This window comes from Carcharodon carcharias, chromosome 5 (genome assembly GCF_017639515.1).
Source record: "Carcharodon carcharias isolate sCarCar2 chromosome 5, sCarCar2.pri, whole genome shotgun sequence".
In the NCBI taxonomy this organism is placed as follows: domain Eukaryota; kingdom Metazoa; phylum Chordata; class Chondrichthyes; order Lamniformes; family Lamnidae; genus Carcharodon; species Carcharodon carcharias.
Window position 1 is genome coordinate 91,847,522 of NC_054471.1, and position 20,251 is coordinate 91,867,772.

At 40.6% G+C, this 20,251-nt stretch overlaps 1 protein-coding gene across 1 annotated transcript in view; it reads right to left on the minus strand.

The window, feature by feature from the left end:
* Positions 1 to 20,251, minus strand: part of sntg2 (syntrophin, gamma 2) — a 1,105,459-nt gene that overhangs the window by 242,862 nt on the left and 842,346 nt on the right. The window contains exons 6-9 of the mRNA XM_041187804.1: positions 12,827 to 12,870; positions 12,669 to 12,710; positions 9,266 to 9,353; positions 2,741 to 2,832 (exon numbers count right to left, since the gene is read on the minus strand). Coding sequence (XP_041043738.1) covers positions 2,741 to 2,832; positions 9,266 to 9,353; positions 12,669 to 12,710; positions 12,827 to 12,870 — 266 coding nt within the window. The remainder of the gene's footprint in view (positions 1 to 2,740; positions 2,833 to 9,265; positions 9,354 to 12,668; positions 12,711 to 12,826; positions 12,871 to 20,251) is intronic.

Genomic DNA, 20,251 nt, shown 5'->3' on the forward strand with positions numbered 1-20,251 from the left:
AGCAATCATCCAGGTTACAGAAGCTGAGTGAGAGAGCTGGGATATGCAGCTCAAAGAGATCATTTTCTGAGGCTCATTGCACCATTGGCCTTTCCAAGGGTCTCAACAGGAGAATTTTATTGAAGCCATGTAAGTGCAAATCGAAAAAACTGTCCATAGGAGCTGGGAATTTTCAGAGAGCCATTTAATGTAGGGGGTCAGATGGAACAACCACCCCAGCACCCCCACTGACACCCCAACCCTGGCCCCAATTCCTTTACTGGAAAATGGCAGAACCTAAGGAAAGAGGCAGAATCCTTGAGAAACCAAGACCCACCCCATTTTCTACACTGAAATCAGAAATTGTTGGGTTTTCATCTTAGGCCAGACCATAATTTTGTGTTCAATATTTTTCAAGTCCATGTGTTGGAGCATCGGAAAAGATTAACTCACATTTGGAGACAAAAGAAATCCATCTGCTCCTTGCATTTTATATGAATAAGAATATCACCCTGAGAATGGGATTGGAGTTTATAGAGAATATGCCATCTGCCCCACTACTACCTGTTCTGTTGAAATGAAGTGTGGGGAAGAGACAATTGCCTCAGGAGGCAGAGGAGACCAAGGCTGAATGGGTGAGGGTGGGTGAATATTTTCTAGTTTCTCTTAATAACCTTTGGGAACCAAGTGGCAGAACTTTCCCTCATAAGATTAAATGGAAAAAGTAGAAACCATGATGGCATAGATTTTACTTGGTCTGTGGAATGAGCATTGGCAAGGTACAAATAGGCCTTTTTCCATTAAGTGTTTGCTTATGGTCCTTTTAGTCCTGTGAGCAACTCTGCAGGTTAACACTGCAGACGGAGCAATGTCTCATATTAGTTCCTTCAGCGGAATATTCTTTATTTTGGGATACAAGAGATTACAGACAGAGTAAACAGTTGGTTTACTGCTGGATGCAATTCCCAATCAAAGCTGTAAATGCTTGCTGTAAGACTTAAATATTCAGCTTATAACAGCCAGCTATTTTAACAAGAGAATATTGGAAAATTTCAAAACAAAGATTAAAACTCCCAAGTGCTGACCTGAATAGGATTCAGCTGTATTTTTATATGGAAGGTGAAGTAAGACAAGCAATTTGACCGATGAATAAAGCGTCAGTTATTTAATCGGACTGAACGATTTCTTAGTGGCATGCCAACTGGTGGTGAGAGATTATTGGTAATGTAAACTTCAAATGGTTCACAGAAACCACTTTCCTACTTCTGTTGACATTTTCTGAGAAAAGTTGTACTGGTTCATAAGGGATTGAAATAGAATTCAACAGGTAAATAATTAAACAATTCCATGGGATCTGGGCTGGGTCAGAATGTGGATGGTACTAGGTCTATGTTTAAAATAGGAATGATTTAGAAGTGTGAATCTGCTGAACCTGGAAAATGATGGTACATACATCAGAGAAGGTTCCAGTGTCTGATGGTATTGGACCACCTGGATCCAGAGCATACAGGAAAATCAGACAGGTCAGAGCACATAACTGTAACAGATCCCATCCTGTCCAATTCTCCATTCTTTTAAGGAAGATTGGGCAGGCTTCTAACTGCCCAATTTTCCTGTGTTCACTGCTCTTTGATGATCCAGATGGAGTAACTTCACAATTTTCCCCAATAATTTGCATAGCAAATGACCTGGCTGAGTGTGTCTTGGTGCTGTGAATGAAGAGATGATGGACTGGACTGGACTGTCCTCTCAGTGCTAGTGTTCGTGTGTTGAGTTTCCATTCCCCCATCCTGTGCTATTGAACCATTTACCTCTTGATTCCATGAAACGTTGAATCTTGAGAACATTAAGCTAATTATAACCTAAAGCAGGAGCAAGCGTCCTGGTAGGGTCATGATGTGGTGGCCTTCTAGTGGGAAATAGGACCATTATTAAAGGGTTTTTCAGCTTGAGCTCAGCCACTGCAACACATGATTTTCTGCAACCTTCGCATAGCCACCTGTGTTGCCTCTGAGTATCTTTCCCAAGAATAAAAGTCTATAAGCAAAGGCTTTACATTCAAATCTGCACGGAGAAAATTGAAGGAAAAAGGAAGGAAAGGAAGAATGACTTGTATTTATATAGCACCTCTCATGGCCACATTACAGACGATTAAATACCTTTGAAGTTCAGCCACTGTTATAACATAGGGAACATAGCAGTTTCTATGACCTGCAATGTGAAAATGACCAGGTCATCAGTTTTTAAGTGTTAGTTGAGAAATTAACATTGGCCACGAAAACAGGCAGGCCTCCCCTGCTCTTCTTTGAAATAGTGCCATGGGATCTTTTTACATCCAACTGTGGTGGCTGTTGTAAGGTGATGGACATAGTTCAGTCTTATTAAGGTAGCTGTAGTCTTAGGTAGTTCAACAATAAGTATTTATTAACTACTAGAAACTATATACTTAGATACAGTAAAGGTCCAAGCTAGGAGCTGTCTCCATGCTTGCTTCTACATACAGCTCTGTCCAACACTACACTGAAGCCTAGGTGCTGGTCATATCTACCCTTACATCACTGTGTGGATGGTACTATACTAAGTCTCATGTTAACCCTTAATGCGCCAGACCCTTACACTACAAGGGCCTTAGTTTACCATCTCATCCAAAAGCTTGCTTCTCTAATATACATTCAAACAACAGGGTAAAAACACTGATAATTTAAAATGAATACATCACTGTGCATTGATAATCTCTTACTGATTTAACAAAATAGCTTACGGTATTTGTAGAGTTCCCATTTAAATGTAAACCGCTATCAAACAGAGGAGAGGATGTCCCGCTGCTGTGGTCACTGGATGGCCCTGGTGAACCTACAAAATGTAAGAAACAATACAATATGTTTAATATTGAGGAGTTGTCAAATGAGCAGGAAGAATTTAGGATTTTTTAATAACCTTATCCATCAGTATGGTCACAAGTTAGTGAAGAATATGATGCCAAAACAATTTATAATTTTATGTGAAAGAACCTTTTCCCCTTAGCATTTTAAAAGGCAAACACATTCCCAAAAATGCCTTTACAACTGTTAGACAAATATAATAAAGTCATATGCTATTTAGTTAATGTGTCTCATCCTATTTTCATTTTACTTTCCCAACGATTCATTTTGTTTTCTTTCGCACATCACACTTCTGCACAAGTGAACAAACGTCACAGACATGTGCAGGTAGGTCTATGACAAGGGGCTGAATTTACAGTGGTGCGGGGAGGCTTAATGTTCGCACCCCCCACCCCCACCTCCCCCCACCACCCCCCCCACCCCCCAACCCCAACCCCAACTAAGAAGTCAGTTTAAAAAGCCTGTCCTGTACTCTGCGGCTGGCAACATCAAGGAAAGTGTGGGACATCTGCCCATCACTGGGAGGAAGAGCCGCCCTCGGGAGCTGCTGGCCAATCTGATTGGCCAGCAGCTCTTGTAGTCCCCGCAGCCCCAGAGTTCAGCAGTGGACAGTGCTGGGACTGCAAGCTGGCCCAGGATGAAAACCCCAGTGGGGGTTCTGGGCTAGGGCAAGAATGGGATATTAGTCTGGGAGGGATTGGGTACCTTAGGGAGAGGTGGCAGAGGATTGGGGCTTTGGGTTTGCAGCGTAGGTGAGGAGGAAAGAAGGGGGTGTACTATCTTCTAGGGGTGCCCCCAATGTGCAAAGGGCACCCCTTGCCCTCCAACAATAGTACTCCCTTCCCTACCGACGCACCCTTTTAAAAACTTTTTTGAAAGAACAGGCTGCCCGCTCCCACCTGACTGCTTACACCCACTGTGTTATATCATTGGCAGCATAATATTGGTGTCAACTGGCTTCTAAATAAGCTCAATTGACTCTTAGTTATTTATTTGCTTAGGTCTGACAGGCTGCCGATTTTGGTGCATTCCCCTGCTCAGAGGTGGGCAGGAAGGTGACGGGCTACCTATTCCTCCTGTTTAACATGATCTGCCTGCTGAACACACACCCGGAGGGGAGCTGTAAAATCCAGCCTAAGGAAAATGTTTCAGCTCATTACTAATATGCGACTGGATAATGATATTTTAATTTTTATGACGTGAACATAATATGTGTAAAATATAGGAAATGTATATTTGAGGATTACACTGGCATCTCATCAAAATCAAAAGTAAAATTATTTTCAGTTTAACTAGCTCATTTTCTGTATTCACCAAATTCCATTCAAAGTACTCATTGCAAGACTTAATAGCAAATTATTCTGATGTTTATGTATGCTTTCAACACTTGGAAAAAGTATTTAAAATCTCTTCAATCGATAGTTGGTGCTTGTGACTTCCTTGACAACCGTTTGATCTGTATAATCAATAATAACATACACCCAATGTGAAAGAGAATAAAGTGAAGCCCTTCTCCAGTCACTGCCAATTGCCAATCTATCAGCTAGCAAAATGACAAGTGAGTTCTAAAAATATCTGGGGTGCACTACAATATGTGTTTTGCTGCTATTCTGCAGAATGGAGTTTCCCTGGAACAAAAATTGGATATCATGCACTGTAATATCATGAAAAAATGTCATTTAATACCTTTTCTGACTCTGCTCATTTCTAAAACCTAGCTCATTTCTACCTGGAACCATGTAAGTTCGCACCACAAATGGTCATTTGACTTACCATGTCTTTGCTATGGCAATCCAAAACTGTTTTGTCCTCTGTTCCTCACTTGCACTTCTCATTATCAAGGCTATGTGAATCTTTTGTAACATTTTCTCATGTAGACGTTGAGAGATCTGGGCCTGTTTGGAGGCCAAAATGGCATCTGATATGCATGTGCACACTTCTGCTGCAAGTCACACTGAACATCATCTTGGTGAAGGCCTGAGCATGCTGACAGCTAACATATACTGGAAGTACCACAGAGCGGGTGGATTAAAACATCAATTAGCGTACAATACTGATTTGACACAGTGGTGTCACTTTGGAGCTCAACATTCCAGCTGACAGTCTGTTTTAACCTCTCACTACTTAAATGCACATTACGCAGCAGAAAGGACCCACCTATTTAAAGGGACCATCAACTATTTACAGGTTAATTGCTAGTTGATTTCTTCTGGATGTTACTTTGATTCTACAAGTGTTTGGTCCTTTCCATTTGTTTGGCTCTTTCAAATTGCCTAAGTTTACAGTGAGTGGTATGGCAAGTATTGAAGGAATGCTGCATACTGTACAATCTCACCACCATGAGGGAGAAAGCATGCCATCTGAGCAGCTGAGGAGCAGCAACAGGATGAAGTAGTAGACGAGGAAAAGGAAGGGAGGAGTCAACTTCTAAAGCTCACAATGCTGATACAATTAAAGCAGAAACAGAAACAATTCCTCCACAGCCCCACACCTCATCTGCTATCTGTCACTGACCATCATAGCACTTGCTTGGCCACAATGCCAAAATAAAAATCAACACAAAATAAACGTTCCAATCCAAATGCATAAATTAAGTAAGTCTGGCATTAGATGACAGTGAACTTCCACTGCAGCACACAGGTGTTGGGTGGCTGCTACTTGTGCTGCATTGGAAGTTGTGACATTGCCATCAGACACTGCATGGTCCACAAGCAGGTGGAAATGGCTCCAAGGTCTGTGCAAAGCCCTGTAACCAAGTTGCTGCTGGACTCCCCCATGATTCTTGACATTAGATGCAGCCTTTCTGCCACGCTTTCCAATGCAACCAGCATTTTGCTGGCCATAACCATTCACATTCTTCTGTCGGTTGCCCCATCAAAGTCCTTATCCGAGTCCTCTACAGTTGAACTTGCTGCAATTTCATCCTTTGGTGAGCTGGCCTCTTTGTTATCCTTTACGCCTGCCCTGGCTGCAGCCCACTCATGCCAGGTATCTCACCACATGCAGATCCTTCCTCTAATCTATTGTCTAATATGCACATAGTGTCGGTTTTTGAGCTGATGGGTGCAAATGTGAAATCAAATGGCTGTCCTGTGTCTCCATGGTCACTCATTGCCTGGCCAGGTAGGACCTCTTGTGCATCTGGAAGGAAGGCAAAAAAGGAAGGTAATGGTGTGGGGAGGGGAGAAAGTAAGAGGTGCATGCTTACACCATCTGCAGCTTGTAAATCAAAAGAGAATGTGGAATGAGGGAAAGTGGGACATGACAAAGAGGATTTGGTACGAGAATAAAGCCAGCATCGATGGTTACAGCTCCGCCACAGGCCCCGGCCACAGTCATAGGTATTTCAGTAACAGCCAGCTTCATCTCCTCCATGGGTGTTAATAGACGTGCCTGTCCCATTCAGTTAACTCTTACTGCCTCCAGTTGTGTGCTACTTTGTACTGCAAGAGAGCGGGAAGTGTGTCAATGAGTATTGTGCATTCTGTTTTGCTGATGTGGTTGTCATAGTTGAATAGCTAGCAGTGTGTGCAAGCTTGGACCAGTGCACAGTGTATAAAAGAGTGAGGTGAAGCATATGATTGTTAGGTGAAGCCTTGATTGATAGAGATTATTGGTAGGTGAGTGATGGGGTGTGACAAATTGAGGAGTGTCTGGTGTAGTTGGTAGGATATGGCATTTGAGGATGTATTCACTGTCTTTGACCATTGAGGCCATTGAGGTTCTTGCAACACTGCATCCAGATCCTAGGGGTTTGACTCCTGATATTGGCCTCCATGGTCATCTTGTGCATGTGCCTGAAGGGCCTCTTGTGAAATCAGGACATCTTTCCTCCTCCTCCACTATTATCTCCTGTGCAGTGCCTGAAAAATTTGAAGCCTACTCTCTTCCATGTTGTGCCTGTTCTAATATGCCTTTAAGGGGTATTAACATGATATCACTGGAAGGAAAATGTGCCATTTGATCAAGTTTCACTTTTGCTTTGTGCAGAGCACACATGCATAGCTCTGATGTCTTCAAACTTTATACCTACGTATAACTGTTCTTATGTGCCAAGTCTGAGTATATGAATCCACAACATGATTAACCAATCCCTCAGGTGCGATTGGTGCCTTGTGTTGAGTACAAAAAATAGGCCCTGAAGAATCCTTCTTCGGACACCATGAAGTAGACTGCCAGTCTGGAGTATGCTAACACCAAGTCTTTATTAACAACTCTTGTACAAATGTACATATTTACAGTAAAAGGTACAGATATGAAGCTAACCCCATTCTAGGCCTTAACCCCAAATGCGTGCATCTCCAGACTGATCCTGGCTCTAGGTCATGTGTCTTCTTACATCACTGAATGGGCAGTCCCACATTAAGCCTTTATGTATCAAACCCCACAAGTCCAAAGTAGTATATAATTATAATAACACTGCAGTTCCATTCTATACTCCTTCCTGCACCAGATTCTCTTCAACCACGATTCTCACCACTTGCTCCAGTCACAATGCACCTCCCGTATAACAGGTGCAGGCTGGTTTTAAGTCCATACCCTTCAATTTCTGCAAAACTGGATCTCTGTATCTATCAAACTGTCAATTCCTAGCAATTGATCAAATTCAAGCATTTTCTCTATCTGCATCTATCTCTCATTCCTCAAATGTACCAAATCTGTTATTTTGATCAGATGCTCTGCCTGTAGCTTCTGCTTCTTCACTGAATGTATCAGTTTCTCCATTTGCATTGATCTCTCTAACTTCAGCTAGTTTCCTTCCGCTTTATATATAAAAATCTCTATTTCTAACAATCTCCACATTAGGATTTTGGATCCCAAACTGATGCATGCAGCTAATGAACAATGTGGTTAGCATTAGCTGCAAATAGGAATCATTGCATTGAGCAGCCTGCACAAAATGAGCATGCTGCTTGGAATACACTGAACAAGCACAGGTTTGGGGGCTATCCAGTTTACCGCCAGATAGTATGATCTGCGATTGGCAATTGTTACTGCAGATTATAATTTTGGTTTCATCTCCCACCAAATCTTGCTCAGTACTATTACATTTACACTTTGTTGTACGTTCCTGTATTCAGAGGACAATATCCAATGCTAAACCTCCTCTCCAAACACCAGGTACCAGGCAGACAGAGTGCACCCAAAGTATGCCTGAATTTGACAGAAACTGTCATTCATATAACCCCCTTGCCCTACCCCCACTACCCCCACCCCCCGGGCCCCGGCTGCTTCTCCATTTTTTTCATTGGGAATAGGGTTCAGAAACCTAAGTGCAGTTGCAGGCCTGACAGCCAATTGACCAAAGGCTCCTTCAAAGAAAAACAAGGTTTATCATCTTTTAAGCCTTTTCCCCTTGTTATCATCCCCCCTCATAAGCTATGATCTGAGGGGGACTCGGGTAAAAGGTCCCATGACAGCTTCTGGGCACGCTTGCAGGGTAATTGCAGGGCTGGAATTAATGCACCCCTTTGGCCTCATTTCCAAGGAAGTATTTAGTCTTGTTGGTTACAGTACCCTGGTTTGTTGGGGCTAAAGGATCCGGGTTGCAGGCTTGATTCGGGGTGACTGAGTTGGTACCAAGACAGAGAAGGTGAGTAGACCATTCTTAGAATAAACACATTCTGTTTATTTACAAAAGGAACTTAGCAGCTACACTTACGTGTTTACAACTCAAAATTCTGTCTTTACTCTTCAGGTTCTAACTCAAGACTACTGACGACAGAGGTAGCCCTTGCTACTCTGCTATTGGGTACCAAGATCATGTGATCTTACATTACAACGTTAATCTTAAAAGGTATATTACACATCAAATTACCACAGGTCTACACTAATTGCAGGCACAAGTCCTGCTTCAATCCTCAAGGGAAACTTTAGAAACACCAGGGCAACATACTAGTACACAGATAATTAACTTGTTAGGGGAGATGTTAACCAATTAAAAGTAACAATTACAAAAACATTGTATAAGTGCAAGTTGTTACTTGTACAAGGTTTAATGAAGATAAATTAACCCATTGGGTGAGCATTTTATTAAAATAGTGGACAGAAGAACTTGTAACTACTAATATTACAATGCATGATTTACACTCACTTTTGTGGCTGGTAAACTGCCAAGTGGCATAAGAGCATATCATATCTCAGAAGGTAATTGAAATATATTTACAGAGGTATTCAAAAATAAATAAATAATATAGATCTTTTCAGAGATATAGGTACTAATGTGAGCAGCTAACTGAGACAAGTTATTTATAATGACATTCCATGTAGTGCTGCCTCAAGCCTTCTGTGTCACATTCAATGAGGCAATCTCACAGGAGATTGCCTGTGTCAATGCTGTTCTTATTTAACAGCAACAAAGCAGTAAAGAATAATAAACCAATCCATATTATTCCGTCTCTTACCTAGTGGGAGTTTAAGGAAGGAAGGGGCTTCCCTGAGGTACTGAACGGTGATAGTAACTTCATCCCCAGCATTTCGCAGGAGGTGCACCTGTCAGCGTGATTTATAACAACAGCTTTACTGCAAAGAAGCCACCAGATATAGCAAATACAACAAAAACATCACCATCTTTCATTGTATTTATCCTGACCACGTGCCAAATGTCTCCTACCTTAATATAGAGATTAAACAAAATTGAGATCACTGAACTTAAATCAATTAAAGACCAATTAAAAAGCTGTGAAGAGCAAGTGATGAGGTAAAGATTGATCTTCATTCCACCTGTTTTACAGACGGACATTCTGCATCCAAAAGCATGCCAGAAATGACTCAACCAGATATTTTCCAGGTGTTCCAGGTGATTGCCTGAAAGATGTGTTATTCCATTTATATATAAAACAGAGGCTAATGCTGATTCTAAAGCCCCCAGATGATCATGAGTGCTGCACATGAATCTCCTGAAATGATGCTTGATTACCATTATGTCAAGTGGAGAAAGAATGTTTCCAGGTGTGTTATTGCTATTTTATTAAGCAATCTTTTTTATTTATCCTCACTGAGACCTGCTCTGTACTTTGTTTCATTGAATACATTTTTATGGCATCATATGAACACATTCAAATTTGAAGAGCTTCTATGATTTCATTTTTAAAACATGTGTTGGACCGATGGCTTCAAACTTTAATTTTCATACTTGAGGAAGGAATTTATAGTGCGTGTTCCAAGCATTCCTCCAGCCCTGATCATTTATGTTCACTTCTGCTTGTTATATGGTCATTTTGACAATCTGGTGAATGCTAATGAAATAGACTAAAAACTTTTTGCGTAAATTTATGTTGACATTTTGTCACAGCCTGGCAATTTCACCCCTGTAGAGAATTCCAGGCTAATATGTTAATTTGATGCCCTGTCTCACAGTTGAGGATGTACTTAAAAGATCCCATGACACCATCACTCGTTTCTTGCCTCATATTCAACCCTCAACCAGCATCACAAAAAATAGGTTAACTGGTGACCTTGATGTTTCAGGTACAAAAACATAGTGCTAACTGAGACTAATCAGACAACAGGTATTTTATATATAATGAACAAATAGCCTTGTTTGTCTATATAAGAGTGACAGCACTTAGCATTGAAGTACTTTGAAACATCCTGAAGATGTGAAAGGTTCTATATAAATGCAAGTTTGAGGGAGGAAGATTGAGAGGTCATTTAGCAGATTGATGGGATTATCTAAACCAGGTTTTTAAAATGTCAAAACGATTTGGTGAAGGAAAATTATGCCTAACTAATTTGGTGGAGATTTTTTGAAGAGGATACAGAGATGGTTGATGAGGGAAAGGCCATTGATGTGGTGTATATGGACTTTCAAAAGGCATTCAATACAGTGCAACACACAGACTTGTGAGGAAAGTTATAGGTCATGGAATAAAAGGGACAGTAGCAACGTGGATACAAAATTGGCTGAGGGATGGGAAACAGAGAGTAATGGTTAATAGGTATTTTTCAGGCTGGAAGGTGGCCTGTAGTGGAGTTACCCAGAGGTTGGTATTAGGACCCTTGTTCTTCCTGATATATATACATATATATAAATGATCTAGATCTTGGTGTGAAGGAGTCAATTTCAAATTTTGAAGGTGACACAAAACTTGGGAGAATTGTAAACTGTGAGGAGAACAGTGTGAAACTTCAAAAGGGCATTGACACATTGGTGGAATGGGCAGATAGGTGGCAGATAAAGTTCAATGCAGAGAAGTATAAAGAAAATGAGGAGACAGTATAAAATAAAGGATACTATTCCAAAGGGTGTGCAGGAGCAGAGAGACCTGGGTGTATATGTATATAAGTCATTAAAGATGGCAGAACAGGTAGAGAGAGCTGTTTCTAAAACATACAGTATTCTACGGTTTCATTAATAGGGGCATAGATTACATGAGCAGGGAGGTTATGAACTTATAGAAGATACTGGTTAGACCTCAGTTGGAGTATTATGTACAGTCCTGGGTGCCACACTATAGGAAGGATGTGAACTCATTGGAGAGAGTATAGAAGAGGTTTACGAGAATGGTTCCAGGGATGAGACACTTCAGTTATGAGGAAAGATTGGAGAAGTTGGGACTGTTTTCCTTGGAGGGGAGAGGGCTGAGAGGAGAGTTGATAAAAGTTTTCAAAATAATGAGGGGCCTGGACAAAGTAGATAGAGAGAAACTGTTCCCACTCGTAAATGGATCGAGAACCAGAGGGCACCGTTTTAAAGTGTTTTGTAAAAGAAGCAAGAAGGTGAGAAAAAACTTTTACATTCAATGAATAGTTAGGGTTTGGAATGCATAGCCTGGAAGTGTGGTGGAGGTAGGTTCAACTGAGGCATTCAAGAAAGCTTTGGATGATTATCTAAACTGAAACAATGTGCAGGGTTACAGGGAAAAGGCAGGAGATTAGTACGCAGTTAAAATGCTCAGAGAGCCGATGCAGACAGGATTGGCTGAATGGCCTCCTTATACACTAACAATTCTGTGATTCTGTGGTAGGGTGGGTACAGAAAACCAATTTCTAGTAGAGAAATTCAGAACAAGGGCACAATTAGAGTTGGACCTTTTAGAAGGGAAATGCAAAAGCACTTTTTCATACAAAGGGTAGTGAAATTCTCTAAGTTTTTGCACCCAAGTTTTGTGGATACTGGGTCAGTACAATTTTCAAGACTGAGACTGATGATGAATTTTTGGGCTGTAAGGGTATCAAGGTGGGTGACTGGAGTTGAGTTATAGATCAGCCAAGAGCTAACTGAATAGCAGGACAGGCTGGATGGCCTATTTCTGTCCCTAGTTTCTTACTCTGTCCCAATCCTGCATGCTTTACTATGAAGTGACTACATTCATTTCTTTTCTATGAATTTTTTATCCTACTTGAGGTCATTTGATTTATTTACTCTTGAAGTAATTCAGAATTTAGCCATTTGACTTTCCCCTTGCCTCCTGTTGCTATTTACGTTGCTTGCACCTGCCATCTAACACCTTAACCATAGTGATAATGCCAAGATTTATCCTGACTTGCCCCATGTGTTGCCAGTGTTGCAATCAAGAAAGCAAAGTACAATAATATGCATAGCATAAGAGGGCAGCATTAATGTGGGTGCAGCCAACATAATGCTCTCTCCCCTTGCCCTGAGGGCAATTTGATTATTGATCACGTCCACTAACTCTTCACGCAATGATGCAAAACAGATAACTTGCTTTGAAAATACATTTGTGAACTATATTCAGTGGGTGCAATGTTAGTACAAGTTGCTGGTATTTCATTGCTGACTTGTTCCCTATTAAATTTGAGAATGTAACCTTTAGCAAATGCATCAGACTAGTTAATACTCACCACTTCTTCATGTGTAGCATTTTCAACATTAATGCCATTAACCTGCAAAAAAAGTATATATGTGTATATATATTTTCCACATACAATTTTAGACCATTAAAGTACACACAACTCTTAAGCAGAACAAAATATAAAACCAATATAAATGTTCTACTAACTTGCAGCACTGCATCTCCAACGAATAACATCCCAGTCTGGTCAGCTTTATACCAAAGGAGAAAAGAAAAGTGTGTGAGAAAGTATGGTGAAAAGAATGTATGCAGTCAAGAGGTTTCTTAATGAAGGATAGTTTAGAGCCCAGTGTAATTTCTCACATTGCCAACTGTTTCACGTATCAGGGGCTCTAACCAGTATAACTAGGATAGATCTTGACTTTCTGCATAAGTGTAAAATGGGTGATAGTGAGCCGGCAGCCCTTTTTCCCACCTTCTTGATTGACAATTGAGTTTCATGGAGAGAAAAATTGTGAGAGATGTAAAACAGGTTGCCAACTCACCATCACCCTTTTTACACTATTTTGCACAAAATCAAGGACCATCCGACTAATTTAAAAAGGTGGACATAAGCCTTCTTTGGAAACAGGAGATTGTTTGTTCCTTGTGAACAGTAAATGTCACTGCTGTCTAATAAATAAAGTTCATGTTAAAGAAAAATGAAGCCCCACATTTCAGTACATACCACCAGAGTTGGAGGCAACAGATATCGATTAGCTTTTTGTGTAGCTGTACAAAGTGTCACACCTTACATTATTTTGTTTGTCCAGCAGGGGTTAGCAAATTGAATAAATGCTGAAAGAGAGGTGCAAAATTATCTGACTTTCAACAGGGGGGTAAAAAACCAAATCAGTCCTAAAATCCTAATGTTATTTATTTTCATACTTGCAAGCAAAAAAATATTGAAGCGGTAAATAAATCAATAGACTTTTATTTCAGTAACATTGAATCCAATTCTTAAAGATTTCTGTATGGCTACTATTTTCCTGTAACTGTTTTGCATTGTTAGTTGTTACTACAATTTAGATAATACTCCACTATATTGAACCAATTTGGGAATTATATGACTCACCATTAGCATCCCCTAAGTATGTAGGTTTGGAGCTATTAAGGAGAAAGACATTGGGCAGAATCGTCCCAGATTTGCACTAAGTGCGGTAACGGGTGTGAAAAAAAATCATTTTACCCACCAGCCACAATGGCAAGTTTTCATGCCATATTGTCCCCTTCCCACCTCACAAACAAACACACTGGATCGCTGGCGGGCAGCCTCCGATTGGCCTGCCACACCATTGCCTCGCTGCTTTCTCATGCCGGGCATCATATTTAAAATGCAGCCACATGCAGACTTCTCAATGCTTGCAGCCCAGGACTGCTCCAGTCAAGGCATAGCCCCAAAAACCAGGAAGATTGCGGCTCACCATTCAGGGCTGCATCCCTGGGACACCATGGAGGCCTGCCGTGAAGTCCTCTACCCCCACTCTGGCCACAGGAGGCCCGTGTGTCTCACCACTCTAGCTTGGGAGAGGGTTGCAGATGTGGTCATCCAGTGCAGAAAATGGATGAATGATCTCATCCTTGGTACCAGTGTAAGTCATCCGTTCATCACTCTGAACTCACACACTCTCAAGACCATCACACATTCTTGACTTTGGAATGCTCTTCCTTAAAAGGTGGTTTATGCAGAGCCTTTGAATATCTTTAAGGCAGAGGTAGATAGATAAGTAAGGGGTGAAAGGTTATTAGGGGGCAGGAATATGAGGTTAAAATCAGGTCAGCCATGACCTTATTGAATGGTGGAGCAGGCTTGAGGGGCCTCCTAATTCATATGTTTGTATTCACTAGCATCTCACTCACTGCCAGCTCAAGGGACATTATCACTCACTCTCACACACACATGCTAACATCTCCATCTTGCCTCATCTCCTCTGGAGATTGGCTCCTCAGCTCTCACCATCTTGTGGCCACTTGCACAGATCGACATGTGCCCCCACAAGCACCTTGGGATATCTCTCTTCCCCAATGAAGCCCTTTCCCTGCAGTCTCTTCCCTTGCCTGAGCCCTCTTCTTCCCCCTTCCCCAAGCAAGCCCTAGCACTACAGCCATTGGAAAGCCACCCCCGCGTTTCAGCATGTCTGATAGGTAGAGACCTGCATGTGAGTCCCCTTAAAAGTGATGCGGTGCTGCCTCTGACGCCTGGCGCTGATGACTGCAAGTGCTGCCCAAAGCAAGGTAGGCAAACAAACCTCGAAGTCCCAAGCGAAGTGTAGATCTCCAGGTGCATGTTGCTTATGTACAGCTGTGAAACACGTTGGTGTGCAATCACGCCACAGTGTCTGGAAGACCCAATGTGGGGGTGATTCCGGCGAGCATTACTCATAATGAGATGCCGAAGTATTGAAATAACGTTCCCAATGTGCAGCAGCGGGAAATGCAATCCGCCATTGATGGGTGGAGGGGATGATTGCAAACTGGTTTCACAACAGTGTAAAACTGACTTTTGGCCTTCTTGCTATTTGTCCACTCATGCCCGCCATGATGCCCACCGCCAACAGGAGCGGAAAATTCCAGCCAGTGTAAAGAACACCAAAATTAAATCAAATATTGAAATAGGTGGAATTAAACAACACCAATAACCTTAAAAATTACATAAAATGTATAATTAAAGTAATTATTTTTACAACCAGCCCATAACGTTGCAATTTTCTTCAAAAGAATTGAGACAAATTTTGTAATTAATAACAAAAAAAGAAAATGTTGGAAAAACGTTTTATCTTGTTATCATTAAATTATCTGTTCAAGTATTCCAAGGCTACCTTTGAGAGGGAGAGCAGGAAGAAGATTAATTCTACCCAATACACCTAGTTCAGATTAAATTCATTAAAAAAGTATTGCATCTTGAAATGTCAGATGTCTGAAACCACTTCACACAATACTTGTTGAAGCGAAGTGAGTGTATCATATAGACAAACATGGCAGCCATGCTGCACCAGACACAACCCACAGAAAAACAATCAGATGACTAATTAGTTAATCTATTCTATGTGGCATCGGTCGAGTAGGATGACAACACATTTCCACGGTAAAAGAATCAATTAGGTGTTTAAGATTGAACTTACTTGTTTATGGAAGAAGAAACATAGGCTTGGACCTCGTTCTCAGTGTGACAGACAGTTAATAGATTCTGACAATTGCCTAGACTTGACCTTATTTTTGATTGCTGTTATTTTAACAAAGCTAGATGGGCTAGTGATTGTGAGTAGTGAAGACAAATACTGTTGGTTGCTTGTTCTAAATAGATTTATTTAAAACCAATGTAATTCAGGTCCAAATGCATATTATATGTTATAAACAAAACTCTCAGTAATAAATAGTGTATTGGTGTATTAGAACAGTAATAGTGGAGTTCAAGATTATAAAGTTTTTTGATAAAGTAGTTTGGGAGAAATTGTTCTCACTGGTGGGTGTGTCAGTAACCAGGGGACAAAGATTTAAGATAATTGGCAAAAGAACAGAGGTGAAACAAGAAGAAAGTTTTAATGCATGAGTTGTTATGATTTGGACTGTACTGCCTGACAGGGCGGTGAAGCTGATGCAATAGTAACCTTCAAAGGAAATTTGATATTTACTCATAAAGAAAACACTGCCAGGGCTTTGGGGAAAAAATAGAGTGAGTTTAGCTAGATAGTTCTTTCAAAGAACCAGTACAGGCATGATGAGCAGAATGGCCTCTCTTTGTGCTGTAAACTTTTATGAAAGTCATATGTCGTGATGTCAGAAGTAATTCAAAACTGCAGTCATCCATAGAAATCAGAATTTCTTATTATGTTTAATTTCAACCCACAGAGAAGTTCAACCAGCCAGCACAGAAAGAAAGGTTTTCAGAGTTCAAGAGCACAGTAATTTAACAACAGAAAGAGGCTGAAAATTTGCATTAAAATGCTTTAACTTATGGTGTAGGGCAAAACATTATGCAAGTTTATTTTTTTTTAAAAAATCATATTTAAATTAAAATATTGTTATGATCCAGCAGTTGGGTAAAGCTGAGTCATTTAGAAATGCCAGGGGGAAACTTCAAACAACTGTCATAACCTATATTTTTAAGTGGTATGTTTGTAATGCAACTCTAAATTCAGGAATCAGAGCAGCAGTTCCCGAGAGGTTTCATATTAAACTAAATGAAACATTTTATTAATTTACACAAGTTAAATATATACACATGGCTACAAATTACTATTATCATAACTTATCAACAAATTCCCAAACTAACCTCCATTAAGGCAACAGTACCTATAGACTTAACCAGACACCAGGCAAAGCAGTTTCACCTTACAAATTCAAAATGAGGCTCTTTTTATTTTGGTTCCTGTGGAGACAGTTCGAGGCTTACAGCTGCTTTACATTGCCTCTGACCTGCACAGACGAGAACTGCTATCGGTTATATTCAGCACATCTCATTAATGTAAATTCTCATTGTATCACCAGCCTCTTTGAGCTCCATCTCTTCTAACAATAAAACCCCTTTCATAGCACCAATTTTATTAGTAATATAAACATATTGCTTGGTCTCTGCTAGCTAGGTGCCAGATTTTGCCCCACTTCTTGAATGCTCTATTCAAAAAATGCAAATGCACTTTAATTCTCTTACATCTCAAAACTAGTACACATCAAAGCACCCAAACTAGCTGGTTTTAATCCAATTAAGACACACCCACAGACTAAACCTCTATTTTAAAAGAAAAATATTTTGCTGTAATATATACATTAATAGTTTCATGACAATATCAGGAAAATGTCAATCAGTAATATTGCTCAAAAATGTAATTTCGCAATATATTTAGAAGAATGATGCTGTTCCTTGCAGTATGAATAAATCCCACAGAGTTTCATTCTCAATATTCCATGAAATGGAAGAGGAGCTAAAAGGAATGTGACTAACTATCTGGCATCAATGAGGAAGTAACTGAACTAATTGAAAGGAGCTTGGAAAAAGGCTGTACGTTCAGGAAAATGAGTAAATTATAGTTCATATATGATCTGTGAATCTAATTCATTAAGAATAAGGACTATGTTTATGTTGAAGCATTTTATCCCGGCAAGCCTGAGCAAGAGGTTAACTTATTTGCAGAGTAACAACTGTAAACTGAACACTTCAAATGGCTATCAGGAATGCTAAAGGTGGATGGCCTAAGTAAAGGATCCCTGATGAATTCAGCACTTGTAAATATTCCAAGCTGCACACTCAGTTTGAGTATGAGAACAGAATGCAGTTGCTGCTCCATTGGGAGAAAGAATCCTTGAGGGGTATTGGTATAAACTCAAGACTATCATTAATATATTCTTACATTCATTGGCATCAGCTGGTCTATAAGTCATCTGAGTTTCTTCCTTTCTTGGGAGTTGACTCACAATACACTAAATCCACCTTTAGGATAGTGCAATCTAGGATGTAACAAAAGCATCCTCTTGTGATGTGGGTCAGATATATGTGCCTTTTGCACAAGCATTTCTTGATTATCTCTGAGGGTAGACCAAACCCATAATCTCTACCATCTAGAAGGACAAGGGCAGCAGATACATGGGAACACCAATCACCTGGAAGTTCCCCTCCAAGTCACTCACCATCCTGATTGGAAATATATCGCCGTTCCTTCACTGTCACTGGGTCAAAATCCTGGAACTTCCTCCCTAACAGCACTGTGGATGTACCTACAGCACTTGGACTGTAGCAGTTCAAGGAGGCAGCTCATTGGCAACTTCTCAAGGGCACTTAGGGATGGGCAATAAATGCTGGCCTAGCCAGCGAAGCCCACATCCCTTGAATGAATTTTAAAAAGTGCATACTGGTGAGATGAGTCCTGATACAAATCATTAAATTGCTTTAGTTCACATCAGACCAACATACAGAACAACATCTATGATCAAGTTCATTTATTTCAATCAACATAGCTTGTTTTCATGCAATATAAAATAGTGAAAGCACATTTTTCATTTCAGTTGGTGATTTTATTTAATTTAAACAAAATATGAATTTTCAACTCTCGTGCCTGGTGGGAACAGGACAATAGTGCCTATAGGACCTGGTGTATATAGACCTGTAGCTGCTGTTGCTGCAGTGGCAGCAGTGTTTCCTTGTTCTCTCACTAGGCAGCTGGAATAGCCTCCTCTGTAATGTGGCAAGGCTATTTAAAATGTAACATATATGGCAGCCTAGTTGACATTTCTGCAGAAGCAGAAGGAACACTGTGCATGTTCTGCCAAATATCAACTCGTGACCTGGTCGACAATACCCAGCAACTGAGTGGAGCCAAGACTGAAGTTTGGGAGAGGCGAGTTCCCTTCTAGCACCAGTTGTGGACCAGAAAGAGCAGACCCATCTTATGAACTTAACCTGCTCCCCCACTTCCTTTGATGAATAGACCCCCTTCTTGCGATCGCTGACATCGCCCGGAGCATACCCCACCTCATGATGACAAACACCCACTCTCACCTGCAAATGGAACTCTCGCCACCCCTTCTGCTATCTGTGACCCCATCTTCACTGATCAGTATTAATGATGGGGAATGATGTTTCATATTTCATTTTCTATTAATATCTCCATGGTAATACTGGACCCTCAAAACACCAGCACTCTATCGGCATGCAGCACTGCTGGAGGAGACATAATGTAAAGAATTTACAGCCCCAAGGCAGAATCAGTGATCGATTCAGGTCCAGTAGATTGGCAGTTCGACATTGACAGATTTGCTACTCCAACGGAATCCTGATTTTTAAATTTTATCTTTGAAGCACCTTTTCTATTTAAGTTATGGTGGATGTTAATCTTCCAAGCAGTAGCTGTGTTCCACCTCTCCCTACACAATGACAAACTCCTAAGCACAAGCCAAAATACTGCTGTCAGCCGACCTAAATCTTTGATTGAGGATGGCCCAACAAACTTTGACAGGGTCATCATCAAGTTATTCAGGTGGATGGGAAGACCACCCCACCACACTCCCAGTGGATAATCTCAACATAAATATTCAGAAAGGAACGTTAACCAAGGCACTGGGAGAGCTTGCTGCTCTTTTTCAAATATCGTTATGGCATCTTTAATATCAGCCTGAACAGAACTTCAGTAGAACAATATATTATGCTTACTATATGATGGTATTATATTAATGACAGATGAAGGTATAGAGTGTACATTGTAGCCAAAGTTACTGATGATACAAAGTTAGGTAGGAAAGCAAATTGTGAGGAGCATGAAAGAGTCTGCAATGGGGTGTAGATATTTTAAATGAGTGGACAAAAACTTGGCAGATGGAGCATAATGTGGGAAAATGCGAGGTTATCCAGTTTGGTAGAAAAAATAGAAAAGAAAAATATGATTAAATGGAGAAACTATAGAATACTGTGGTACAGAGGGATCTGGGTATCCTCATACACGAAACACAAAAAGTTAACTTGCGGGTACAGTAGAGAATTAGGAAGGTAAATGGAATATTGGCCTTCATGGCAAGGCAGATGGAATATTAAAGTATGCAAGTCCTGCTACAACTGTACAGGGCATTGGTGAAACCACATCTAGGACAGAATTTTAATGTTTG